This window comes from Pseudochaenichthys georgianus, chromosome 4 (assembly GCF_902827115.2).
Source record: "Pseudochaenichthys georgianus chromosome 4, fPseGeo1.2, whole genome shotgun sequence".
NCBI classification, from domain to species: Eukaryota; Metazoa; Chordata; class Actinopteri; order Perciformes; family Channichthyidae; genus Pseudochaenichthys; species Pseudochaenichthys georgianus.
The window spans coordinates 32,471,312-32,498,364 of NC_047506.1; the positions used below are offsets into that span (position 1 = coordinate 32,471,312).

Genomic DNA, 27,053 nt, shown 5'->3' on the forward strand with positions numbered 1-27,053 from the left:
CCTTTTCAGATTTTGAACAAATGTATTTGAATAAAATGTATGTAGTAAAGTGCCTTACTCTTGAATTAAGCATACTGAAGTAAACATAATGTAATGTTAAAGATTGAGGACACTATACCTTTACAGATTACAGATTGATCGATTCATCACTGTGAATTTATACCTTAACTTTGATAGTCACCTGTCGGTCTCCTGTCTCCTGTCCTTTCTGAAAGCCATAAAGATGACATTAGTCATTTAGATAACTTGTGTCCTCAATTACCATGGGATTACTGAAACTACCATGCATTTAAGAAAATGGTAGAAATTAATCTAATCTGAATTTTAAAGCATTACTTTAGATCCCCTCCCTCTAAATATATCAATAAACATTAGAAAGTGATGCTCCTGACTACCATACAAGTTTAAGAAGATAATATTGGTTTGAAAGAATTCAAATCTATAAATAAACAGCAACAGGCTCTTTAACCAAGGCACTGTTAGCCTAACATGTAAACTAGTTGTTCACACTAATCCTAATATTATCACTTAATATTAGCAAATTCTATTTTATTTTTTAAAACATATTGATGTAAATACATACACATATCGATTTGTTGTATAAATATTGCAAATCAAAACCTTTATTCACTAATAATTACCAAAAATCGTAGTTCTATCTCCTGTTATCAATGCATTCACATTGCCCGCCATGAACTTCCGGGGAACGATCCTCGTCTACATGAACCACGTGACGATAACCGTTTTTGGACTTCCGTTGTCGTAACTCTTCTATTATATGGCTCTGGATCCTCGTCTACATGAACCACGTGACGATAACCGTTTTTGGACTTCCGTTGTCGTAACTCTTCTATTATCTGGCTCTGAGTAGGCCTATGTGACAATGTAAGTGTTGCACGGCCAGATACGGCTCGAGAAGCTGACTCATATAAGGAAATATTGTGATATTATATGATCGATGATCTGATTGCAGAAAGTATTAAAAATAATGATTACAAAAAAATGCAAAAAATGTATTAAAAGATATATAAAATATATTTTAAGATCATGTTTAATCATCTGATTCGTCTGTACATTGCTGTTTTAGTCTGTGTTCTTCTAATTAGTGTCTACAGTGTGTGCCTATTGAGCTGTTTAGAGCCATGTGGGACAAAACCCGATCATGCCCCTCCCTCTCACTGTCTAAGTCAATGGTGACTGTAAAACCTACACTGCGCATGCTCAGAGTATTTTCCTATTTAATGTGTGTGGCAAACAAATAATGACCATAGGGGCATTGAGCTGCCATCCCCACCATAGTCATCTCACATAATTCAGAGCTGATTTGCTGTAAGTATGTGTGCCGCGAAAAGTGTGGTGTGTGAAGAGGAGACGAGAGAGCTGCAGTGACGCGTCTTAAAACCCGGAAGTACGCTGCGCATGGCTTCCCTCGACAAAAAAGAAATGAGATTTCTCCATAGGATTTTAGAAAATAGCTCCAAATAAGATCTGTGGGAAACAAACCTGTTAGATAAATGCATGTTTTGTTCAGCCGGATAATATCCACATGTTGCACTTCATTTTGCAATATGAATACATTTATTCACAGCTGTTAGGGAGGATGAATACTACTTGGCAGGAAAGATGATTGCGGTGTCAGTTGTGCATGGAGGTCCAGGGCCACATTTCCTGTCAGAAGATCTTGTACATTATCTTGCAGGCCAGCCTTCATTCAAAGCAACAGTTGATTTAATAACTGATGAAGAAGTAGGGAAAGCTTTACAAGAGGTGAGAATTGCATACAGCAACAATGTGGTAGGGTGGATTATTATGTAGTTCCTGCAGTGTTTTGAGACATCTTTACTTTACCTTTATCACATACACCGAATTGGCTTCATTTTTTGTTTTGTGATCAGAATACGCTTTTTAGTCCCACAGAGGGGATATTTACATTGTTGGAGCAGAAAAGAGCCAAAGACAGCTTAATGTTACCTAAGAAGAATGATTAAAAACTATTAAAGATACACAAACACAATTTACAAAAAACACATCCTGTAGTAGAGGATTTAGCAGCCAGGTATATATTGCATACGGATAGTAGTAATAGTAATATATAAAACTTGCAATGGAACAAAAATGGCAAGAATATACAGTACATGCAGTTATTGACTGGATTGTTTGTCTATTTTATAATCTTCAGATTGAGAATGCTGCCTCAATGGATGCCTTGCGAGAAATGACCATGAGACACAGCACAATGTTACAGACAGCAGGTTGTCTGAGACATGTGGCTTCTGTTGAAGGAAAGAAAGGAATTGTGTCAGACTACCTCCAGTGGTACATTGTTGGCCGAAACTCATCTGTAATTGACAGGTAAGATCATATTTGTATTCATGTGATTTATTTTAAATGTATGTAAGAATTTTGCGTTTAAAATGCCTCATGGTCCCCCTCTTTGGTTTATTCTATGTTTATCTGTTAGCAATTAGTCAGTGTCAAAATGTGTGCCTGTGTAGTATAACTGATATGGGATGTCCGTCTCTCCTTTCCCTGCCTGTCTTGTGCCAATCTTTAAGTGCTCATGCCACCCCCCCACTTGTTTTAGGAATTGGTTATTTAAATGTGACTTTGGGATGAAACATTCAGCCCTTCAGTTTTTAAACGCACTACAGCAACACCCTACTCTGCTGGCCCCGGTCCTGTGCCACTCTGAAAAGCGACTTACTGCTCTGGAACTTGAGCGACTCTTCAAGCCTGACCTCAGTCCACCAGGGAGTAACATGAGGCTTAGGGAAAGTCAAACTTTGGACTACTGTGCAGACTATCTCCTCGATTGTGAAGGTTTGTAAATCGCTGTTTTTATAACTATTTCAGGAAACACATTGCCAAAATGTATCTGAACATGTTTTCTTTGCAGAAAGCCAGAGTGCTGTGTCTTTGGAGGATGTTTTGATGTTTGCGACTGGGCTGACCTCATTTCCCCCATCTGGATTTGAACCATCGCCAGGAATAGAGTTCCTTGATGACTCTCCATTCCCAATGGCAAACACTCCTTGACGCATACAATGTGTTTAAGTCCCAAATGGACTTTGGAATGCAAAATTCTCCAGGATTTGGCTGTTTTTAAGTCATGTGACTGGATGACACATTGAGTACAGACTCTATGAAGGTTGTTCATATAGTCGTTGTTAGATGTGAGCGTGTTTTTTTTCTCACAGCTCATGTTGTCCATTTAGTTTGGGACAATATCAAAGTATTGTTCTATACCTCTACAATCTTTATAAATACTCTGAACTTTGCTATACTTATTTCACATTGCGACCCATAGCTTCTTTGTTGTAAATCAGTCATTCATTCTCAGGTTTCCAGTGAGTCCACATGGTTGAAATAAGACTTATACAGAAATGTTCTTTCTGCACACAATTACGCACACAACATAACCTTGTTTGTGCTTGCTAATTGGAGCATTGTTTTTTGTTATTCCAGTTATATTTTATAATGATTAAGATATTTATTGTATTACTATGCTGTGATTTGGTGCTGTATAAATGACATTGAAACAAATATTGTGATTGGCTGGAAACCATGTTCATTTCAAAATGCTGTTTTTATTTTTAAAATGTATGGGAATATCTTTTTTCTAAATAGGACCAGTCTTCAGATGAAGGTACCATAATCCTTTGGATACATCACAGGGAAAAGAGTAAATGCAGTCTGACAAACCATGAAACCAAGCATTGTTGAGCCCTGAAATCTGATTTGGAGTGGTGAAACAGTGCTACTGTACTTCTGAATAGCTTTTCGATTACTTTATAACTGAGCATATTCTTTCAGCTTCATGTACAGTTCTGATGCAGTCTCCCAGTTCTCTGGCTTCTGCAGGTCATTGCGCTCTATAGCAAAGTCCAAGTACTCCTGCATGTGTTGGTCCCCACATGGAGCTATAGACAGGCTTGTCTCAGGAACAGCATCCAATTCTGCCTGTTCAATCTCAAATCCACAGTCCCTGGAGCCAAATCTATGTTAAATAGAAGACATAATAGTATTAATTTACATTTAAGATAAAAACACAAAGAAGTATCAATCCATCACCAATGTATTACCTGTGTGGCAAGTATTACAGTTCATTGGGCACTCCTCCTGGACATGATGCTGTTCTGGAAGGGCGAATCCTGTGACTGTTCCACAGTCTCACACACTTATCCAAGTCCTTCTGAATAACATCAACGAAGCAGAATCTCAGAAGGCACTGATGCTCGTGACTCCCGTTGAAGTATCTAGCATCTCGGAGGTCTGCAAATAGCTCCATCCAGAACTGAGACCTATTTATATATTTTCAAGTGAAATATTAAGCAATATACAAATATTCAAAAAATTACATTAAAATGTTACCAGTAAAATCAACAACAAATCATTGAGTGTCTATTTAATAATTTATTTGCTTCACAACCTATAGTGCCTAGGTCCCCTCAGAGGCCGCTGTTCAATCCAAAACCCACGCTTAGATGTTCACGGTTTCTAACTTTATTTCTGCCAAAAAGAAGTTCTAAAGAAAGGCCTTTTATAGTCTGGGTCATAGACTACAGGCTATTATATATATTATAATAAACACTGATACACTTTAGTTAAGCAAATGTTGTTTGTCTGACAGTGTTGGCAAGTCATAGATAATCATGATAGACACTTACCTTCCCTTTCTTAATATGGACCACCAGGACTCGCTGATTAGTCATGGATGAGCCATACATGTGGCTGGACGCTCCAGAGTAGTAGTCATGGTGATGGTGAGTAGGGTCCCTACGTCACCATCACCATGACTACTACTGTCTGGTTCCAGTGCAACACATGGCCAACACGCAGGAGAACACGCCGACGCAACAGCGTGAGCAGAGATAGACTGCGCAAAATATACAGATAGCAGGAGACAGAGGACAGCCACGGTCAGATAGGAAAACATTCAGGATCTGGATCAGTCTTATGGAAACTGAGAGAGAATATTTGAAAACTTGAAAACATTTGAAACTTTAGCAGTCTGCGTGATCTGCCTGTAGGGAGGGGCGGGCCGGCCCTGCGAGTAAAGTAACGAGTAAAGTAACGAGTAAAGTAACGAGTTACTTTATGTAGAGAGTAACGAAGTAGTGTAATATTGTGGTGACATGTTATTGGACATAATTCACCTCTCTTATTGTGTTGCCACACGGACCCTTTAGTGGGAACACCTGTAGCGTTAGCACCCTTTCCTGCTAGCTCGTCAAGCAGAGCAGTTGATGTGTTAACCTCTCTATGATTAATGGATAATAAAGATTGGAACTCTGTTCTGAATACACCGCCTCCGACTCCCTTTTCCTGGCACTACACTGGTGACTCCGACGCGCTCAACGGAGCGTAGTTCCCGCGTCGAGTGAAGACGTCACCCGGGGAGGGCACGGACCGCGATTGACGACGGCTAACGGCGGTCCCATTCGCACGTACGGCGTGAGGCCTATGTGTTTGTGCATCGGAGGACAGCGTTTCAGCTGGGATTTTGTGACAGCGGACATTTCTTTTCCCCTCCTCGGAGCGGATTTTTTGTGTGCTCATGGACTCTTAGTGGACGTTAAGAATAGGCGTTTGATTGATGCCTTGACGTTTTCTTCCCTCGTGTGCACACTTGGCAGCGCAGCGTACGGCAGGCTGTCGGGCTCGCTGTCAGGGGCAGACACGTTTCTCAGACTGTTGGCCGAGTTTCCAGACCTGTCGCTGCCCACCTTCTCTGCACTTACCACTAAGCATGGCGTGGAACACCACGTCACTACCGAGGGGCCTCCTGTCTACGCCAGGGCCCGGCAGTTGAACCCTTCTAAGCTGGCTGTGGCGAGGGCGGAGTTTGCAACCATGGAGCGCCTGGGCATTGTCCGCCGCTCCGACAGTCCTTGGGCTTCCCCCCTGCACGTTGTCCCAAAACCGAACGGTGGGTTCCGCCCGTGCGGGGATTACCGCCGACTCAATGACGCCACTACGCCTGACCGCTATCCAGTGCCGCACATTCAGGACTTTTCGGCGCATCTGGCCGGTACAGGGTTGTTTTCCAGGGTGGACCTGGTGCGTGGATACCACCAGGTGCCCATGCACCCCCTGGACATTCCCAAGACGGCAGTGATAACACCTTTTGGACTTTTTGAGTTCCTGCGGATGCCTTTTGGACTCAAGAATGCCGCTCAGACGTTCCAGCGCCTGATGGATTCGGTGCTGCGGGACCTGCCGTTTGTGTTTGTCTACCTCGACGACATACTCGTCGCCAGCACTTCAGTGCAGGAGCACCTGTCCCACCTCCGAGCCCTTTTCACACGACTCAACGAACACGGATTAATCATCAATCCGGCAAAGTGCCAGTTCGGGGTGTCTGACATTGATTTCCTGGGGCACCGCGTCACCAAGGGCGGTGCGACACCTCTGCCAGCGAAGGTGGAGGCTGTTGCGGCTTTTCCTCGCCCGCTCACAGCCCGGTCGCCCCGGTTTCTGGGGATGGTGACCTTCTACCACCGTTTCATCGCCCGGGCCGCACACATCATGCGGCCGCTGTATGAAGCGTTGAAAGGCAAGACCCCCGGCCAGGCGATCGACTGGACAGCAGAGGCGGACGTCGCTTTTGCTGAGGTCAAGACCGCGTTGGCTCAGGCGGCTTTGCTGGCACACCCATCATCTACGGCTCCTATTTCCATCACCACGGATGCGTCGGGACTACGCGGTCGGCGCAGTGCACGAGCAGTGGGTGGAGGGCTCTTGGCAGCCGCTCGCCTTTTTCAGCCGCCAGCTGATGCCCAGAGAACGCAGGTACAGCGCCTTTGACCGAGAGCTCCTTGGACTTTATTTGGCCGTGCGGCACTTCCGTTTCATGCTGGAAGGCCGTGAATTTACGGCGTTTGTCGACCACAAGCCGCTCACCTTCGCCATGTCAAAAGTGGCGGAGCCTTGGTCGGCACGTCAGCAGCGGCAGCTTTCCTACATATCAGAGTTCACTACGGACATTAAGCACGTGGCTGGCAAGTCGAACCTGGTTGCTGATTGCCTCTCCAGAGTCGTCATCGGTGCCGTCCAGTTGGGCCTGGACTATACTCGCATGGCGGCGGACCAGGTCACAGATCCCGGCGTCCAGGCTCTGAAGGTGGAGGGCGCGGGGCTGCGTTTGGAGGACGTGGTGTTCGGCGACGCGGGTATTACCTTCCTGTGTGACGTTTCCACGGGCATGGCGCGGCCTGGCGTCCCTGCCAGCTGGAGGCGCTCTGTGTTCGAAGCGGTGCACGGCCTATCACACCCCGGCGTTAAGCCTTCGGTGCGCTTGGTGGCCGCAAAGTTCGTCTGGCATGGGCTGAAAAAGGATGTGAGGACTTGGGCCAGGGAGTGCGTGGCTTGTCAACGTGCTAAGGTGCACCGCCACACGAAGGCCCCGTTGGAGCGTTTCCTGGTGCCTGAGAGGAGGTTTGATCATGTCAACATTGACCTGGTTGGTCCGTTGCCTTCCTCTCAGGGGTTTTCCTACCTCCTCACCATGGTGGACAGAACGACCCGTTGGCCGGAGGCGGTTCCGCTCGTTTCGACATCAGCCGCAGGCGTTGCCCAGGCCTTCATTGCAACGTGGGTTTGTCGTTTTGGCACCCCGTCAGACATTTCCTCAGACAGGGGCTCTCAGTTCACGTCCGAGCTCTGGAACGCTGTGGCAGGCGGTTTGGGGGTTAAGCTGCACAGGACTACCGCTTACCACCCTCAGGCTAACGGCCTCTGCGAGCGCTTTCATCGCTCCATGAAGGCGTCCCTCAAGGCCGGCCTTACGGACGGTAACTGGGTCGACAAGCTGCCCTGGGTGATGCTGGGCCTGAGGACCGCACCTAAGGAAGATCTGCAGTGTTCTACAGCGGAGATGGTCTACGGTCAGCCGCTGAGAGTTCCGGGGGATTTCCTCCCAAATGCATCAGCTCCCTGGTCTGCCACGGCCCAGCGAGTTTTTCTGCGTGACGCGGCGGAGGCTTTCGCTCCAGTCCCGACTACTCAGCACGGTGCGCCAGGGTCTCAAGTTCCCGCGGACCTACGCTCAGCTGGGCACGTCTTCATTCGTCACGACGCACACAGAGGCCCCCTGCAGCCCCCTTACGATGGACCTTTCCGGGTTTTGGAACACGGTGAAAAACACCTGGTGGTCGACATGGGCGGTAATAATAATAATAATAATTCCTTGCATTTATTATAGCGCTTTTTCCAGTGCTCAAAGCGCTTTACAGATACACATTACACACATATGTTTTATACATGCAATGGTCACTGTGGACAATACCCACAGGAGCAAGTTCAGGTGAAGTGTCTTGCCCAAGGCTGAGCACGTCTCGGTTGACCGGGTGAAGGCTGCTCACTTGGAGGTGGACAGGCCGGTGCTGGCTCGGCCGCCGAGATGGGGCCGACCCCCGGCTTTGATTCCTGTCAGGGAGTGTGGACCTGTTGTTCCGGTCCCTCCTCAGTCAGGGGCCGCACGGGCGGAGGTCGCTGTACCGACTCCGGTGCGCAGGTCTCGTGGGGGCAGGCGGATTGTTCCTCCCCGCCATACGGATTTTGTTTACACGTGAATTCTGGGGGGGCTTGTGTGGTGACACGTTATTGGACATAATTCACCTCTCTTATTGTGTTGCCACACGGACCCTTTAGTGGGAACACCTGTAGCGTTAGCACCCATTCCTGCTAGCTCGTCAAGCAGAGCAGTTGATGTGTTAACCTCTCTATGATTAATGGATAATAAAGATTGGAACTCTGTTCTGAATACACCGCCTCCGACTCCCTTTTCCTGGCACTACAATATATTACTTTTTTTTTTTAAAGTAATATGTGATATATTACTTTGTTTTAGTAACGACCCCATCTCTGCATATAGGTGCACTGAATTGCAGCCATAATTCTGTTCTCCGTGCCACAATCCAACCCAGTCTCACGGCATTTCGTGTTCACCAACACGATTTTTAATCTATTGATTCGTGTTCACCATCACGATTTGCCCCTTTTTTTCGTGTTGCACAGCACGATTTTAAAAGCAATGTATTTCTACTGGTAACGTGTTTCGTGCCTGCAGGCTGCAGCACGTCTTTTTCTCCGGTCGGGTCGTGGAAGACCGGAAGCTGTGTGGTTCATAAAAACATGTTCTTACTCAATATCAAGCCACAGTTATTGCTTTTATTTTAAATCGTATAATTTCGGACTTTTGTTGCCGTCTGTGAGGAAAATAAATGGGGCTCAGAGCCTCAGGATACTGAAATCTGTATTTTTTAAATCTTTTTTTCCTTCTAATTTGTTATTATTTTCAAAATAACACACTGTTATTTACTCACCAATAACACACAATTATCCTTGCTTTTATTTATTGGTTTAATTCCATAATCTCGGGCTTTTTTGGCGTCCGTCAGGAACTGAATTTCAAAATAAATATAACCGGAAACAGACGTAGGCATTTCCAGTGATTACCAAAAATCCTCAGCTATGGTTTTAAGCTCGCTGATTGGATGTGTTAGCCGCAATGCATGCTGGGAGTTGGTGTTTATATTATATGAAATCCGGAAAACATTTTAAAAGTATAAAATAATTCCGAGTGCTCTTGCTTTTCTCTTTGAAAGTCATCACATAACGGCATTGTAATACACGGTTCGGCTGCATTACATATTACAGATCTGCCGTAGTTCTTTATTTAGAGAGCCCTGATGAGAAGACCTTTGGAAAAACTGGAAGAAATGGCGCCGAAACTGAATACTTGACGTGGATCATAAATATATCAAAAATTAAACAACATCTTCAATTTCTCTTCACACAATACATCTCCTTGCAGTATCAACACTAATTCGGCTGACTTTTACATTTGATCTAATTCATAGATAGGTTATATTTACACCATAACGGTGCACAGCTGATAGAAAAGGACTGTAGTTTTTAAAGATATTACTGATTTTCTTTGAATGTAAGAATGTAAATACTGAGTCTGAAATAGTATAGCAATATGCTGTAAAATGATGTGAAAGCATGCATAAAACTATACATCTTCAGATGTTGTACATACACACTAATAATACAAAGTTGTTATGGCTGTGTGTACCTTGTGTGCACCTCCTAGTGGTTAAAGCACGTTATTGAATTATTGTTTTTATGTGTTATATGTGATTAAAAAAATATTAAGAGTACATACTTTCATAGGGGGAAAGTATAAATATAGAAATATAGAATATAAAAAATCAAGAAGATACTATAAGTGATCTCTACAATAAAACAGTTTAGTGCAGGATGTACAAAGATATTAATAGGAGGAGGTGCAAAACAGGAAAACGGATTAACCTTTATTTAAACATTAAATATTAAATATTAAGCCTGACAAAGTAATTAACGTCTAATATATTGCTTTCCTGCAATGTTAACTTTGTTGAAGCACTTATTTTAACTGATATTATACACATTAATTATACTCTTATGTATGTAGATAGAATAAGAAATGTGCAGAATATGACAGTTTAATGGTGGAGGTACACACATATTGATAGATGTCTTGTAATGCACTGTTGAGGAACCTGTGACCCAAGTTTTTCATTCATTGCATAACTACACCGTAGTTGTGTATGATATGTCAATAAACCTTTGAAAATCTTGAAAGGGATGTGCAAAATAGCCATAATATACAGTCTTTAATTAACTATTAGTAGAGAATAACGAGTAATGAATATACTTTATTACTTGTTTCCATTCATGTCAATTGCAGATACATGTTTAGTCTTCTCAAGCACCAACTATCAAATATCTCTCCTGATTGTTGGCACTTGACAATCACCTTACCTGAATTTTACTCAGGTGTAACTAAAGTCTGATTTAAGGGTTGTTTATATTTCACATCATTAATCAGAATCTGCAAAGTAACTCAAATAAATGCAGTGGAGTAAAAATACCAGGTTAACCTCTGAATTGTCGTGGAGTAGAATTACAAAGTAGCAATGAGCTGTCATGTGGGTATATATTAATGCTGCGCATTATGGACACAAGTGATTTTCACCCATTTATTAATTATATGTTTTACATTTGATAACACCAATGTGTTTAATAATGGCAACTTCTAATTGTGGGAAAAACGAAAACGTTCAGTAGAGACGTCCCATAGAACATTTTGCGAAACACAATAGCCAGCATGTGTAGTTCTGGGGGGGTGTTCGATTCCAGTTTTGGATAATCTGGCGTGGTTTCGTTACATTTCACACAGCTGTTTGATGCTCTGCAAAGACTGTAGTCCTAAATGATAGCTGGGGATTATGGGTAGTGTAGTGTCTTCGGCCATCCTAAACTCAGAAATGTTGACAATCGCAATGATGCTCGAAATGTCCCTTATAGGCCTACGTCTGTTTCCGGTTATTTTTATTTTGAAATTCAGTTCCTGACGGACACCAAAACAGCCCGAGATTATGGAATTAAACCAATAAATAAAAGCAAGGATAATTGTGTGTTATTGGTGAGTAAATAACAGTGTGTTATTTTGAAAAGAATAACAAATTAGAAGGAAAGAAATATTTAAAAATACAGATTTCAGTATCCTGAGGCTCTGAGCCCCATTTATTTTCCTCACAGACGGCAACAAAAGTCCGAAATTATACGATTTAAAATAAAAGCAATAATTGTGGCTTGATATTGAGTAAGAACATGTTTTTATGAACCACACAGCTTCCGGTCTTCCACGACCCGACCGGAGAAAAAGACGTGCTGCAGCCTGCAGGCACGAAACACGTTACCAGTAGAAATACATTGCTTTTAAAATCGTGCTGTACAACACGAAAAAAAGGGGCAAATCGTGATGGTGAACACGAATCAATAGATTAAAAATCGTGTTGGTGAACACGAAATGCCGTGAGACTGGGTTGCACAATCAGTCCGCAGCCTCATGGGGATGACACCGAGGTTTCGCACACATTTTAGGAAATATTGAGCGATAACTCTCGGGTTATTGTTTGTTGGACCACATTCAAGCCATAGTACTTTACGTGAAAATCCATCTATGCATCCTGAAAGGGCCACACCGAATGGCTTAAGTTTGTCATAACCGTCAGCATGCCACATATAGTTTGGTCCCATTGAGTGGTAGGTTCTCCTTATAAACCTTCTGCGAGATCTCCTCTCGCAGCCTCGAGGGTTAAGCTCCCGGAGCAAATTCATAACATCATCTATCTTCACTCGAAGACTGTACTTTTGTTTTAGTACCTGCCACATTGTTCGGTATCCAAACAATTGTCCAGGTCCACGAAGTTCCAACCTGATGGCGTCAATTACAGCGATTTGAGAGGAATAACCCTTTCTGCGGTAAAACCCAGCTTGATTCAGTTTGCTTTTAAGAGTCTGCAAACTGATTTTTACACCGTGAAAGGTAAACAACATGATATCTGGTCCTTCTGTCTGGTCCGTGTCCTTTAAACACTCCAGAGATTGTCCACAAGATGAGCAAAACGGTGTCACTTGTCCCAGGTTGTTTCTACAAAACGGACAAAACATGTTTACCGAACGTAAACACACTCGTACCTATGGTCTTTCCGCCAAAACAAACTTAAATTTGAGCCAGTCACGTCACTTCCGGTATGATGGACATTCCCTTTCCGCTTTGATTCTGGTTTGTGAAAGTGTTTCGTCAAATGTTAATGTGTTTCGGGAAATGTTAAAGTGTTTCAGTTATGGTAAAAGTGTTTCGCATTTTGTTAATTTGTTTTTATTAATGTTAAATTGTTTTGTCCTTGGTAAAAGTGTTTTATAAATTGTAAATTTGTTTTTTGCTTTGTAAAAGTGTTTTGCATCTTGTTAATTTGTTTTCGTTAATGTTAAAGTTTTTTTTCCTTGTTAAAAGTGTTTTTGCTAATGTAATTTTGTTTTATAAAAATGTAAATTTGTCTCAAGCTTTGTTAAAGTGTTTCACACTTTGTAATTGTCCATTGCACTTCTCAGCCACCGTAAATAGGAGATGGAGAGTTAGATCAACCCAGTAGCTACAATGTTCTTCATAAAGGTCTCCCCTGGCATGTATCTATTCTTTCTTAATAGTCATTGAATCCACTAACAAACTGTAGAAAAGTACATTTCCCTAAGGGGTCAGTAGCAACACAAAGAAATTCCTTTCTTTTTTGTTTGTGCAGAGTGTTGTCAATGTGAAACTCACACACCCTTGAGAGTATGCAGCTTTGTTTGCTATATTAAGCTCTGGCACAACCTGCTGGTTTCCATGTCCCTGACCTCTGATGACAGTGCTGTATATTTACATGAATAAATATAGGATCAACTTCAACATATGAATAAAGAATTATTTGAAATTACATATCTGAGAAGGCTCTCTTACAGTATACCTGAGTGTTGGATAAAGAGGTATTAGTAACTTTAATGTAATATGTATAGCCTGATGGGAATAGTCTCTTCTGGATCATAAAAATAAGATGTATACGCCTATCTGCCCATGTTCAGTCTCAGTATGTTTGTTTTCAAAAGCTTGAATACCCTTACTATCCCATTATTTATCCAATTAGAGAACAGAAAGGTTTTGTCTATTTTTACTGAGATTGAAATGAAGATGTCAGAGATGTTATTGAGATGAGATTGTAAAATGATGTATGTCAACTAAACTTATTTGGGTTGGAGCCGTAATTCCTCTTCCGCTCCTGTCTCTCTCACTTGCTTCACATGCTGATTGACGCTGATGAATCAAGATCATCTTTGGACGGTAATCTGGTATTTTGTTGAATGTTAAATGTCACAGGGAGGCTTAAATTAACAGTGTTAAACCAGAACTATAAGCCAGTTGGAAAGCTGACTTGAATAGATCATAAAATAACATCAGGTGATGAAAGATGGCTTAATTTTCCTATCCAAGATTTCTCTACTTTGACCTACTACATTAGTCATCTTCTCTTTCCTACACTCGCTTTTACTCTCCCTAACAAGGAAATAATCCCTCCCTGTGCACAGAGAGGTGTTTGTTGTTCCAGGTGAATGATACTGAGGAGAGCATTAGTTGGAACTTAGTTATTAGAAGAGGTTTGGAATCTCAGCCGCTGACCTTGTGAAGTGATGACAAACTTTGCAGTTGTTCATAAGTACTTCAAAGAACCATTGATACTGATCAAATGTATGATTTATTTTTTGCCTATATCTGATATGCTAACATTTTGCCAATATGTATTGCTTTGCGCAAGGCACCAGACAAGCCCCCATTTTTTCACCCTGTCTCAAACCAGAGATGTCCCACCCCTTAGCCTATCAGTGCTATGTGTTGAAGCACTAGCCAACAGAAGCGCAAGTGTTATGTAGTGATGTTACAGAAGTAAACAAAGGAGTATAATGGAGGCGTTTCAGGCATATTTTTCGTATATGACTACAATTACAATGCAAGTGTCGCACAATTTCAATATTCACATTTTATTTCCAAAGAAATTAACTTTCACAAACACTTCAAAAGTTTTCTGGTGTGGTTTATTTTTTTGCTTATTTATATTCTACATTTAATAATCTCATTATTACACAAGAAAACTTGAAAAAGGTATCATAAATTAAAATAAACAAAATCACAAAGCTTTTCAGTTTCTATACTTGGAACAACCGACAACTGAGTGAACAACATTAATCCAACTTCCCATGTATTAGAAATAAAAGGGCAATAAAATACAGACTGGTGTCCTCTCTGTTGTTGGCTGTCCATCAAGCTGAAGTGTGCATTTACACATTCAGAGCATACATGTGCAGAACTACGTGAAATACTGAAAAGAAAAGCTTTGCGCCTCAAGTACAGTCTGGCGTTTGAACCAGTAAATAAATGAACATAAGAATCCACTTCAGTCATAAACACGAATCATTCATAGGTAGTATTCTGTTGTCCGTTGTGCCTTCATGGAAGGTGAGAGGGCTACTCCAAACTGCCGAAGCAAAGGCAAGCTAGTGGCATGAACGCATAAAGAAAGCAATCAAGTCTACAGTGAAAATGTACCAGAAATGCAGTCTGAATATGGCTCCAAACCGAAGGTATTCAGTCATGGAGATGTCTTCACTTTCCAGGGAAATGAGAGGATAGATGCAGTGTTGTGATATATACATAATAAATTAACGTGGTGTGACTTCAACTTCGACCAAGTTCTACCGCTACCTTATGTTCAAGAAATAAACACATTTCAATAAGACTTGTAAATGAAAAGAAAAAGAAAAAAATCTGTATTCACAAAAATATATTAAAGCATTCAGTCTATATTTTATTTAAAAATGTTTGCTAAACCTTGAAGAAGTAGGCCAAAAGGTGCAAAGCATGCAACAAACCAGGACATTGTCAGAGAGAGAACAACTTGTTTGATGCTAAGTTACTTTTCTTCAGTGTTTCTTCACCTTTTCCAACTGCAGTGGATGTGGAAGTTGTAGAAGTGACAGTTGTTCAGGACTTTTGTGTATAATATTATGGATTCACCATTGCAATATGGGTCGTTCTACACACCACCGAGTCAGTCTGAAGGTTGGTGCTCTACAGGACAGTAAGCATGCAAGCAGATGGTTGGTGCCTCAATGGCAGCGTTAAAAGAAGTCAACTTTTGCTAAACTGACAGGAGGATGTGAGAGTAGTAATCCAGTAGACATACAGGTACAGCAGCATTGGTCCAGTGTTGAGCTCCAGGGCTCTACAAGGCATGCTGAGGGCCTCACAGTGTTTCTGGGAGGGAAACGGAGAAAATAAATGCAGGTTTAAAGATTATAGTAGCCAGAATGCAAAAAGAAAACGTTATTTACAAGCTATTAGGAATGTATTAATCTCACCTGTCTGGTTCTCTGGAGAAGGGTCGTGTGTGGAGTGGCACTTATTTTTCTGCAATGAAAGAGGATCCTATGGATTAGTGCATTGCATAAAATACCTGTATGAAAACTTGTTTGTGTTTTTTTTACAAACTGTCACTGTGATCTGCCAAGCGCCTGTCTCTTTTTACATTACATTACATTTCCTTTAGCCGACGCTTCAATCCAACCCTTGGTTAGTACATCAATGTATTGTGCACAAACACTGTCAAATATAATTGTTCATATTATTTCCCTTTTAAAGGGGCCCTATATTATTATTATTATTATTATTATTATTATGTTTGTGTGCATGTAAATGGTCTGCAAAGGCTAAAATCCCAAAGTACCCTCCAGAAGGAGTTTCTTTTCCACACACTCGCCCCTGAATCCCCCCTGTCTGAAAACGCCTCCATTGGACTCCTTTGTTTACTTCTGTAACATAGTGACATCTCTGCGTAACACTCTATTGGCTAGCACTCCATCATATTGTATGTGATAGTCTAAGGGGCGGAAAATCTCTAATTGGTTGACCAATCACAACAGAGCTGACACATTAACCAATCAGAGCAGTCTCGGCTCTGGTTTCAGACAGAGGGTGAAAAGAGGTGCTGCACATTAAAGCATGGAAACATGTCATAGTAGAGGCTAAAATGACAAATATGATCCTGAAAATGAACATACCAGGGCCCGTTAAATAAAATGTCCGATTTATCCTCGTGGCTTTAGGAGTCAGGCATCACACCATTTTTACACCGTAAGTTTGTATATGTTTTGACAATAAACATTTAAATTGGATCAATGCCACTATCCCTTACTTTATTCATTTCCTGACCTACTGACTAAAGTGTCCCTCACAATAATATCAAACAAATTATAATGTATAAGGTGTACATTTGAAAGAAGCAAATGTTTGTGCCTATCATATTGAATCTCATAATTATGTGTGGCTTTACAGTTCAGACTTCACGACTGCTTTAAATTTAGATACAGCTTAAACTAGCATTGTGCCACCTAAGAATGAACCCGATGAGGAGAAACAAGAGCTTTGATTGGACAAATATATATATTTGTTTGTGCATTCAGTTGGTGCTAAATACTCAGCGTGGTTCATTACCTTCTGATCTAGTCGATAGTGCAGACTTCTGTCTGACAGCCAGGGGTGTCTGAGGGACTCCGCTGCGCTCATCCTCCAGCTCTTGCTCTTCACCAGCAGAAGTGTGATGAAGTCTTTTGCTTCGTCGGAGATGTCCTTGAACTCCTCCTCCTCAAAGTTCCACTGACAGGCCAGGATGTTGTTCAGCGTCTCGTTGTCGTCGTCTCCCAGAAACGGAGACAGCCCACTGAGCCTGGAACAAGAGGAAAGAGATCAGGGATGCTACTCTGTTCCTTTATATCTATACATCTATGTGAATGAGCATCCCATAACTCACAGCATGTACGCAATGACGCCCAGGCTCCACATGTCTGTGGGGAATGAAACAAACTCATAGTTGATGACTTCAGGAGCTAAAAACTCAGGTGTTCCAAAGTTGACCCTCAGCTTCTCTCTGGGTTTATACCTGTCAGAGAAACACAAGCAGACATATAAGAGTCTGAGAGAATCAACAACATTTGAACTATACATAATGATGATTTTACCTCCTGGCCAGGCCAAAGTCAATGATTTTAATCTTGTTAGTAGCTCTGCTGACACAAAGAATGTTTTCTGGCTGAAAAGTAACAAAAGAGAAAGATTATAAAAACAGAATATAAAACAAATACAATTGTTTAAATTAGATGATTTTGTATACTGCTTTTCAGACAAATCCTTCCCTATGTGGATTATAACTCCAAAAGAAATAAATGAACTAAAAAGTGAGAAAGAGACCAACAGAGTATAAACTATGGAATACAATATTTGACTTGCGTTTGGATTAGAAACAAGTAAACATCAATTATATGACAGCAACATAAGATATTTCCTAATGAGAGAATTTAAAATTTGAAGCAGGGTTTACCTTGAGGTCAAGATGCAGGATGTACATCTTGTGCATGTATTGCAGGCCTTCACAGATCTGGCGTATGAACAGCACTGTGTCCAGCTCTGTCAGGTTGTAGTTCTCATCGATGATGCGGTCAAACAGTTCCCCTCCCTCCACACTGTGGCACAAAGAGAAGCGCAGACACATTACAGCAAGGAAGATCTTGGAAAACATATGAGGGTACCAACATAGGAACCCTGACTTACTATTCCATCACCAGGATGATGTCATGGCGCGACTCGAAGGCGGCGTACAGCTGGATGAGGTTGGGGTGGTTCAGCTGGTTCATCACCTGGATCTCATTCCTCACCACGTCCTGAGAGACAGACAGACAGAAGACTCAGTAATCAGAATCTCAGACGGTTATACTGGCAAAATGTATCGAAGTTCATTAACGCAAATGTCTGCAAGTCAAGTTTCACATGCAGTAAGAGGAAGTTGTTTGCTCTGCCAAAAATGAATACATTCTTACTTTTATTTATTTTTAAATGGCCGTTATCTGATTTACTCTCCTTTATGGTGACAGACCTGTAATGTAATATATCATTGTGTAAGCAGTTTATTAAGCAAAGACTTATTGCAGCTGCTTTACAGAAAATGCTTTCCATTCAAAAGCGAATACAAATGTATGTGCGAGTACAGTTGTAGTCACATGTTTGTAAATGTGGCACCTAGCCAGTAAAGCGTATTTGATGAAGATAATGTACAACATGCATAATCCATTCAACTGTTTGGTTGTACCCATATAGTTTAATGCACTTATTGTCTATTTGGATAAAAGGATCAGCAAAATAAATGTAAAACAGATACTGTAAATCGTGCATATCTTATTTTGTATTGCAACCATTTTTTTTTAAAAACTGTTGTACAGAGGTTGCTTTTATATATTTACATGCACCAACAAAACAACAAAACATTCTTTGTATGTAACAACCTACAAAAGGAACAAAGAGGCTGACAAATTCTCATGTCCACACACTCTGGGTTTTTGAGCTGAATCTATTTTTAAAATGTAATCCTTTATGATCCTTAGCAACAATAAGTATTTAGCTTTAATTGCTTATTACTGCACCTTTTCTTTCTGGCTCCTGGCTTTAATGATCTTGGCAGCCAACATCAGAGTGGACGAGTTCTCTATGCACTTGTGGACTTGCCCAAAACGTCCCCTGAAACACAGAGAGGGGTCAAATACATAAATACAAGATACAGAGTATGAGAAGATAAATCATAATAAATTCTCCTAGCCTAGGTCCAAAAACAAGATATTTGGGATTTCTAAAACATCAATCTGGTACTGATAAGATCAACATCAACAGAAACAACTGTTTAAATGTTGTGTTTGTGACTGTTGGGAAAATACTGAATGTACCCTTTCTATATCAGAGTAGCACATGATAACCAACTGTAGCTGTGTACGTAACAGGATGTATGACTACCTAGAAGAGCATCAGGACACACTGTTTTAGGCATAGGATAGCTATGTGACAACGATTAACGTGATGATTCAGCCTCTATGGAGATAGACATGACTGTCATGTGTATTGCTTAGCTAATCTGAACTAAGCTAAGCATACTGCTTTGAACCGGTATTCTGCATCTTGTGACTGTAACACTCTCTTGTGTATAAGCATGTGAAGGACATTGTTCTGGGAACTAGTTGTACCATATGTACCGTATGTGATGATTACTTCCATTCTTGCAAGAATAAATAAATGTATCCTGATATTGGAACTAAAGGCAGTGACGAATGAGATTTTTCTAACAGTAACTATTTAGTTATTTATCATCATCAAATTAAAATGTTATTGTTAGTTTCAGCATTTCATGCAGAAAAATTAAAGTTTTATATCATTGTAAATTAATCTATGTTGGACTGTTGGTGTTAGGGGGAGGAGTTTGTGCTCTTGGAATTACTTTTTTTTAATTAGTTTTTTTCCAAAAAAGAATCGACTAATTCTAGAAGCTACTCAGATAAATTGTCATTAAAAAATGATATGTAATTATTATAGTGGCTTCTTCACCCATACAGTAATTAGGGCTATGTACTGTGCCAATATGTCAGTAATGTGAAAAATGTTCTCGCGTGCTGAGGGCTAATCTCTATCTTGAGAGGCAGAATTTAGCACTAGTCTATACATCAGAGGGGCCCGCTTTTTCGCAAGTGCCCCCTCATGTAATTCCCTTTGGGAGTGGCAATAAAAAGGTTTCTAAAATAAAAAAACTATTAGGGCGTCCCCTCTCCCAGGCTGTGAGGTCCTGCGTTATTTCATTAGAGGGCGCGCTGCAACCGAGCGATATGAAAACAAACTCTAGAGGGTATCTGGTGGTACTCACCCTCCCAGGACCTCGTCTCTGTTGATGGTGTAATAGGAGGATATCTGGTGGGGTTTGGGAGTCACAATGCGATGGTCGAAAGGTGCTTGCGGTGGAGGGTTTACGTCTGGAGAAACGATAAAGAAATTAAGATAAAATAAATAAATAATAGAACTTGCTTTGCTGAGAACTGAGGTACAGTAAGAGGGCCCAGAAACAAAGTGGATCAAAATAGCAGCATGCCAATGTCTCATTATCTGCTCTGCCAGCTGTGCCGGCTCACATGTTAGTGCCGCTCAAACAGCCATAGTGTTATGACACTGGATCTGCTTCAAAGTCTGAAGCACGAAAGGTTAAATGTCACCAACTAACCAAACTGGATCTACATGGAGAGCCTGCAGCACATGAATGTGGCACAAATCCATTTGAAACAGTACCAAAAGCAGGGAATACTAAGGTTGCTATTGCATTGCATTCTTTTTCAGGGTATTTTTAAAGTGTTTGCCTTGATTAAGAAAGGCTAGAACATTAGGAGAGACATGCGTTGACATGCAGTAAAGTACAATTAAAGGGGCCCTTTTAGGTAAATGTTCAGGTTTCATATTTGTATTATTTGAGACATGTTTCCTTGATTTAATGTTCAAAAACTCTTTATTTTTCACATACTGCCTGTCCTGCAGCACATCTTTTCACCCTCTGTCTGAAACCAGAGCCCAGTCTGCTCTGATTGGTTAGCTGGACAGCTATGTTGTGATTGGTCAACCAATTAGAGACGAACCACCCCTTAGCCTATCACGTAGAATGTGTTGGAGCGCTAGCCAATAGAAGCACGAGTGTTACGTAGTGATGTCATTATGTTACGAAAGTAAACAAGGGAGTGTAATCGAGGCGTTTCGGGGGGGCGGGTTGTGTTATGAACTTTGTGATTTAAGACTTTGCAAACCATTTACATGCACAAATACCTATACACCCAGTACAGGACAGGGAAACCCATAAAAGCATAAAGGGCCCCTTTGTTTAAAAGTTATATTTGTTATTATGGGAAATAAATCATATATCACACATTATTAAAAGTAGCTAAACCCCCATATTCTAAAGTATTTTCTTGGATTATTTTGCATTCATGCATTGTATAAACACAATGTCTCACCAAGAAGAAATTCCTTCTCTGCTGACTCTCCCTCCTTCCCCTCCTCTTCCACCTCAGTTTTTACTTCTTCAGTTTTGGAGGCTTGAGCCGCTCCTTCCTCTGCCACCACAGCGTTTTTCCCTTCCTCATCTTCCACTCTGCTTTTCTTGAGGTCGTCCTTCACCAGGTCTCCTTCAGTGACACGACGTTTGCTGCAAGTGGCCACATCGCTGACCTCCTCAGAGCTACACATGTAGAAACTGTTTCAATTTTGATTCTCCCACCCTCCCACACCCAAATGATTTAACGTTACTCCTTTGACTAGTATACATTCAAATAATAACGACATATAAGTAACACAATATTGACAGATCTTGTCCTGTGACTTAAGTTCAAAATCTAACTAATAATGACTAACTAAACTAATTAATAATCATAAAGATCATCAGATCAAGGGGCGTTGGTGAACTCTAGTTCGAAACCCGCCTCGTCAGGCCGTTGTGTCCTTGGGCAAGACACTTCACCCGAATTTGCTCCTGTGGGTAATGTCCACAGTAATGACTCTTACATGTCTAATATGTGTAATGTGTAATTGTAAAAGCGCTTTGAACACCTGCAAAAGCACTCTAATAAAAAATGTGCTGCATTATTATTATTATTATTCATTATAACTCTGAAATTGTATTGTCTAAAAATACCTTTCCTGTGGTGAGACAGAGGCTTTATCCAATGTTGATGACTCTTCCTCCTCTCCTTTATGATTTGTATTCCCATCATCCTCCACAGTCTGTTCTGGACAAACATCTTCTACTTTTTCCTCCAATTCATCTGATTCTGAGTCCTGGAAGAGATCCCCCCCCTCCTCTTTCCAGTGTGTGCCCTTCTTCCTGTCCTCTGACTCGACCTCAGCGGTGAATTGTCCGTTCAGGATCAGCTCTGCCGACTCCTGTCTTTTCCCTCCACTTCCTCCCCCCTGGTTGTTGGCCTCTGCTTTTCCATGGGAATGCTCAGTGTTCTGCCTGTTGAGCTTTTCCAACTGTTCCTGCAGCACCGGCTCATTGAAGGAGGATGTTTCTTTGTGGGAATAAACAAACCAAATAACATTTTTTACAAATGTCTTGAATGCTGTGACATTGAAACTTCAAAACTGTTTTCAATGCAAAAATACACAACACTTGAATTGATCAAGTTTACTTATAATGCACACTAGTATATATTATATTTTATATATTTTTAAGCTTGGTAGTGGCTTGATAAATGGTCAATTCAAAATGCCAAACTCGGTTCCTAGGTTATTCAGAAAAAGCATCACCATTGCATACCTTGTCCACTAGAAGGCACCAACAGTGATTTTCACATAGTGTCCCACCATTTTGGTAAAAGTAAATACATCATCTACTCTGAGAAATATATTTATCAAGATTGTTGGTTTTAAGTGAATGCATCAGCCATCTGCATATCAATTATTCACCCCATGTTACCTTGAATTCTTTAAAAATGGTTTTATTCCTCCCAGGCCTCTCCGAGGAACAAAGAATCAAAAGACTATATTGAAACATGTTTTTACAACTTGCAAACAATCAGTTAAATCCAGGTTAAATGTGTCCTGTCGTGATTCATTCCATCAAAAAACATGTTTACATTTTGGTTCTTCCTTCAACTTGGTCGCAAGCCAGAAAAAGAATGTTTTTGGGTGAAGCATTTCTTTAAAACGTGTGTTTTTTGTAAAAGAAAAACATAAATCATTATATTTTAAAACACCAAAATGTCAATGTTAGCCTTCAAAATACAATATATGTTGAGCTAGTCCATAGATTTCAGCTGATAGTGGACAAAAGCATGTCTCAATAAACTCAGGTGATTTGAGGTGCAGTTATTTCCTGTTTGAGGCTACCTGACAGGTCGGCAGGTCTCCTCTTCTTCTGGGCCTTCGAACCCTTCAGGCTCAGTTTGGCTTTTTCCTTGTCATCCTTTGTCTTGTTGTAAAAGGGAGAAATAAAGAATAAACAATGGAATCGATTAAGTGACAAATGTGGACACAACTTGATCCAGGTTTAAAGTTTAAACCCTGCGTGCTCTTATATATGCAGCATTTCTTATTTACATGTCAAAGATTCCGAGTGTGCATATACGTGTTTATATTAGCATAGTAAGCACAAAGTGTTTGTCCCTGTTGCTACAGTTGCCCCTGTAACTCAGGTGTAATGTGTTGTGGCACAGAGGCCTCCTCCAGGACAAAGAGGAAAGGTCACATGTGTTGCATACTGTACACCACTGGGATATATTTCATTCACTTTCCCACACAAAGAGTGCTTAATAAACAAATGCACTATTAATACACATTTATGTTCTTTCAGGAACACTTTACAGAATGTCGTTCAGATGATCCATGCTATGGTTTCTCTTTTATTAATATGTCTTACTGTTTAATAAATCATGCTTAACCACATACTAACTCCTAAAAACAACCTCTGAAGTGGCACAATTATGGAAGAATATATGTCATTTAAACAGTGGTGGAACAAGTACTCAGAACGTTCACTTGAGTAAAAGCAGCAATACTTAATTATAGAATGAAGTACGAAAAGTAAAATACAAAATAATTGGGATCAAAATATACTTATAGTACCAAAAGTGAAAGTACTGGCCCATTTCAGAATTATACATATTAAAGAAAATACTGGATTGTGATTTTGATGCTGTCACGATCTGTCCGTGTTGTGTTTTGTCTTGTCTTTTTCTGTCTTTGGTTTCCTGTTTTATTTTGTAAAGTGTTCACCCCCCCCCCCCCTTCCTGCCTGTTGCTTTCTGTCTGTTTTCCCTCCCTGATTACCCAATTGTGTTCACCTGGTGCCCCTGTGTTTTCTCCTCCCTCCTCACCTGTCTCTTGTTTGTTTGATTAGTCCTGTGTGTATTTAGGTTCTGTGTTGACTGTTAGTCTTTGTGAGTTCCTTGTCGTATTTGGACGTTGGTCACGGGGTGAGAGTACTGTTTTGTCCAAGTTTGTTTCAGTAGCCTTGAAATAAAAGGTATTTTTTCTGTTCATCTGCATTTGGGTCCTGCTTGCCTCACTCAACCCTGACAGATGCATGTCTTCATCACAGCAGTTAGAATCGGAGTTCAGTTTAATACGTTCATAAACTGCTGCTCAATATCTTAACCTATAATTACTTTCTATATGTTTATTTATTTCTTGATTTATATTTTGTATTAGCTAAAAATATAAAACTGTAAAAATACTGTCAAATTAATGTAATGCAGGAAAAAGTACAATATTGGCTTTCAAAGTTTAGTTGGTAGCATAAAATGAAAAAAGGTGAAGTACAAGTACCCTAAAAATTAAGTAAATGAACTCTCTTTCATTCTACCACTGCAGAAATCATACAACTATTTGTTTAAAGACAGGGTAGTAAAAGCTGTGCAACAGTGCTTGGCACAATATGAATATTACAAAGATTTAATAAAAGTAAAAACATTATGTACTGCAGACCGAAGGTAAACTGAGCCTGTGCAGCTGCAGTCAAACACACTGCTGATAAAGACATGGATAAGATAACCAGTCTGGATGTAATCATTTACACCCCAGAAGCAAATGACAATCACTCAACAAAGAAAAAATACTTTACATTACAGAGGACACAACATGTCGAATTACTGCAGAGCTAATGATAGATACAAAGAGCAATATCATGAGGTATAGAGAATGAGAAGCAGCTTTAAATGCATGGAAGGAATACAGAAAACTGTTAAAATATAGGTAGTACAAACAGAGACACTTTAACTATGCTGCTATGGAGAATCATTTTCATTAGTATATATATAGTTTACTGTAATATATTCATCTTCATCTGTTTCTTAGTGACTGTTATATTTTGACTGCTGTGCCTTTATATTTGTATGTTTTATTGATGCCTCTTAAAGTGGGAATTTGTATATATGTGTCTATGTTTCATTATGTAGGTATGTTTAGATATTTTAACTTGTATTCCTCTGGATTGTGAGAAACAGATCTCCCTGTCTGTGTCTCACACACAGAAGATTGACAGTGAAGTTGACTTGGAGCCAGCTATTTATTATGTGACTGTGAACGGGTCACATATTCCATCAAGAGGATTTGCAACCTTTTGGACAGCACATAATGCATCCGACGCCATGACCGCAATGCAATTAGACCTCTCACTATGTTGCCTGTCGTGACACAACACACAGTAATAGAAGCACAATTAGAACAATGCAATGCCACAAAGTGATTGAGATGATGGAAAATAATTTGACTTTGAGGCAGGAAAACCTCACTTCTAATATTAAATCTCTCACCTTCTTCATCGCTTTCTTCCCAGGCTGTTTAAACAGCAGCTCCACCAGCCGAGAGCTCTTCACAACCTCCCCAATGTAGCTGATCACCTGCTGGGTGCCCTCCACCAGCCTCTCCACCCCATCCAGCCTGCGTCCCTGACTGTCCATCCGCTCGCTGGCCCTCTCCATGGCCCCGCACAGCTCTCGGCAGGCCGCCTCCACCCCAGATTCACGTCTCTCCCCGCAGCCATCCCCACGCATCGAGGCCAGATCCTGACCCATGCCCCTGACGTCCTGGGACAAGCCGTCCAGCCGGGTCAGGACGGTCTGCTGCATGTTGAGCAAGCGCTCCATCTGAGAGCTCAAAGAGTCCATTCTGCTCTCCACACAGCGCAAGGCGACATCCTGAGGCGAGGGAGGTGGTGATGGAGACGCTTGGGCCTTGTCTGATCCATTGAGTGAGAGCTTCCTTCCACCAGGCTTCTGACCGTGAAGTGGATTCCGATCGTAGACTTTGGCCAAAGAGTTGACAAGGCTGGAGCTCATGACTGAACAGTAGATCTCCTCACAAGCAGAAAATGGTTTCACTCAGTCCATTCACTGTCACGCAGGTTCGGTGGAAACGATGGCAAAAAACATACTTCCAGCTAAGGAACACCAACAGAAGAGCCGAGGGGAACAGAGATCTCTCCCCTCAACACTGTGAGTTGAGTTGAGTTTTAAGAATAGCAAATGACTGTCCTCCAAACTAAAGCGCAGCCCCCCGTGGACGTCAGGGAGTGAGTGGCCAGTGATAAGAGCTGAGGGCTCTGGTGTGCAGTTGGGGATTGATGAGGGTTAAGGGGAGATGCTGCAGGGGAAAGCTATGTGACATTTGAGCCACTTAAAAAGCCCTTCAGTCAGGTGACAGAATTCGAAGAATCCGGGACTGAAATATGACCCCGTAAAAAGTAAGACAAACAAATAAAACCAACAGCCAATAAAGACAGAGAACATCCCAACTCTGGTTGTGGATAAAGAACTCGTACACTATTTTCAGTAGATGTAAACGTCCGTTGATACAGGCGTAAAACGAGGATTTTTGTTTTCAGATTCTGTATTTGGGTTATATGGTTTTCACATTGTTCTATTATAGGAAGTTGGGATGACAGGTGCTAGCGTGTACAAGGCGCCAAAAACGTTATTAACCACTTGGACCTCTGGTACGGACGCAAGCATTGTGTGTATTTCTGAACCTCGTCAAATACCTCACACTTCTCACAACTGATTTGTTAATGTGTCAGCAGAACTTTACATAAATTCCCAAGGTCAAGAATTTACTGAAAACAATTAATTAACTTGTTAACCAAAAAAGCTATTTAAGAAAGCATAATGCATTAATTATATTCAAAATGTTATAATGCAAAATATTGTTTTGTGAAAAGAAAAGAAATTGCTCTATGAATCTGAAACTAAATACTCTCACATCAAACACGTTAAAAATAAAAGTT

At 41.1% G+C, this 27,053-nt stretch overlaps 1 protein-coding gene and 1 long non-coding RNA gene across 4 annotated transcripts in view; both read right to left on the reverse strand.

Moving 5' to 3' along the window:
- Positions 1-3,606: 3,606 nt before the first annotated feature.
- Positions 3,607-4,745, reverse strand: LOC117444986 (uncharacterized). Its single transcript, XR_004551915.1, has 3 exons — positions 4,668-4,745; positions 4,083-4,301; positions 3,607-3,997 (listed from the first exon to the last, which is right to left on the reverse strand). It is a non-coding gene; the product is annotated as an uncharacterized lncRNA (long non-coding RNA).
- Positions 4,746-14,445: 9,700 nt separating this feature from the next.
- mylk4b (myosin light chain kinase family, member 4b) overlaps positions 14,446-27,053 on the reverse strand; it is a 40,874-nt gene continuing 28,266 nt past the window's right edge. For 2 of the 3 annotated variants that reach the window (XM_034081872.2, XM_034081873.2), the window contains 12 exons: positions 23,162-23,243; positions 21,966-22,341; positions 21,289-21,512; positions 20,160-20,265; positions 18,898-18,991; positions 18,032-18,141; positions 17,802-17,943; positions 17,443-17,513; positions 17,235-17,363; positions 16,919-17,150; positions 15,787-15,835; positions 14,446-15,682 (listed from right to left, as the gene is read on the reverse strand). In XM_034081872.2, the coding sequence (XP_033937763.1) occupies positions 15,672-15,682; positions 15,787-15,835; positions 16,919-17,150; positions 17,235-17,363; positions 17,443-17,513; positions 17,802-17,943; positions 18,032-18,141; positions 18,898-18,991; positions 20,160-20,265; positions 21,289-21,512; positions 21,966-22,341; positions 23,162-23,243 (1,626 nt within the window). In that variant the 3' untranslated portion in view covers positions 14,446-15,671. Of the gene's footprint in view, positions 15,683-15,786; positions 15,836-16,918; positions 17,151-17,234; positions 17,364-17,442; positions 17,514-17,801; positions 17,944-18,031; positions 18,142-18,897; positions 18,992-20,159; positions 20,266-21,288; positions 21,513-21,965; positions 22,342-23,161; positions 23,244-25,584; positions 26,406-27,053 lie in introns of those variants that run through there. The other variant, XM_034081871.2, reaches the window with a different exon arrangement.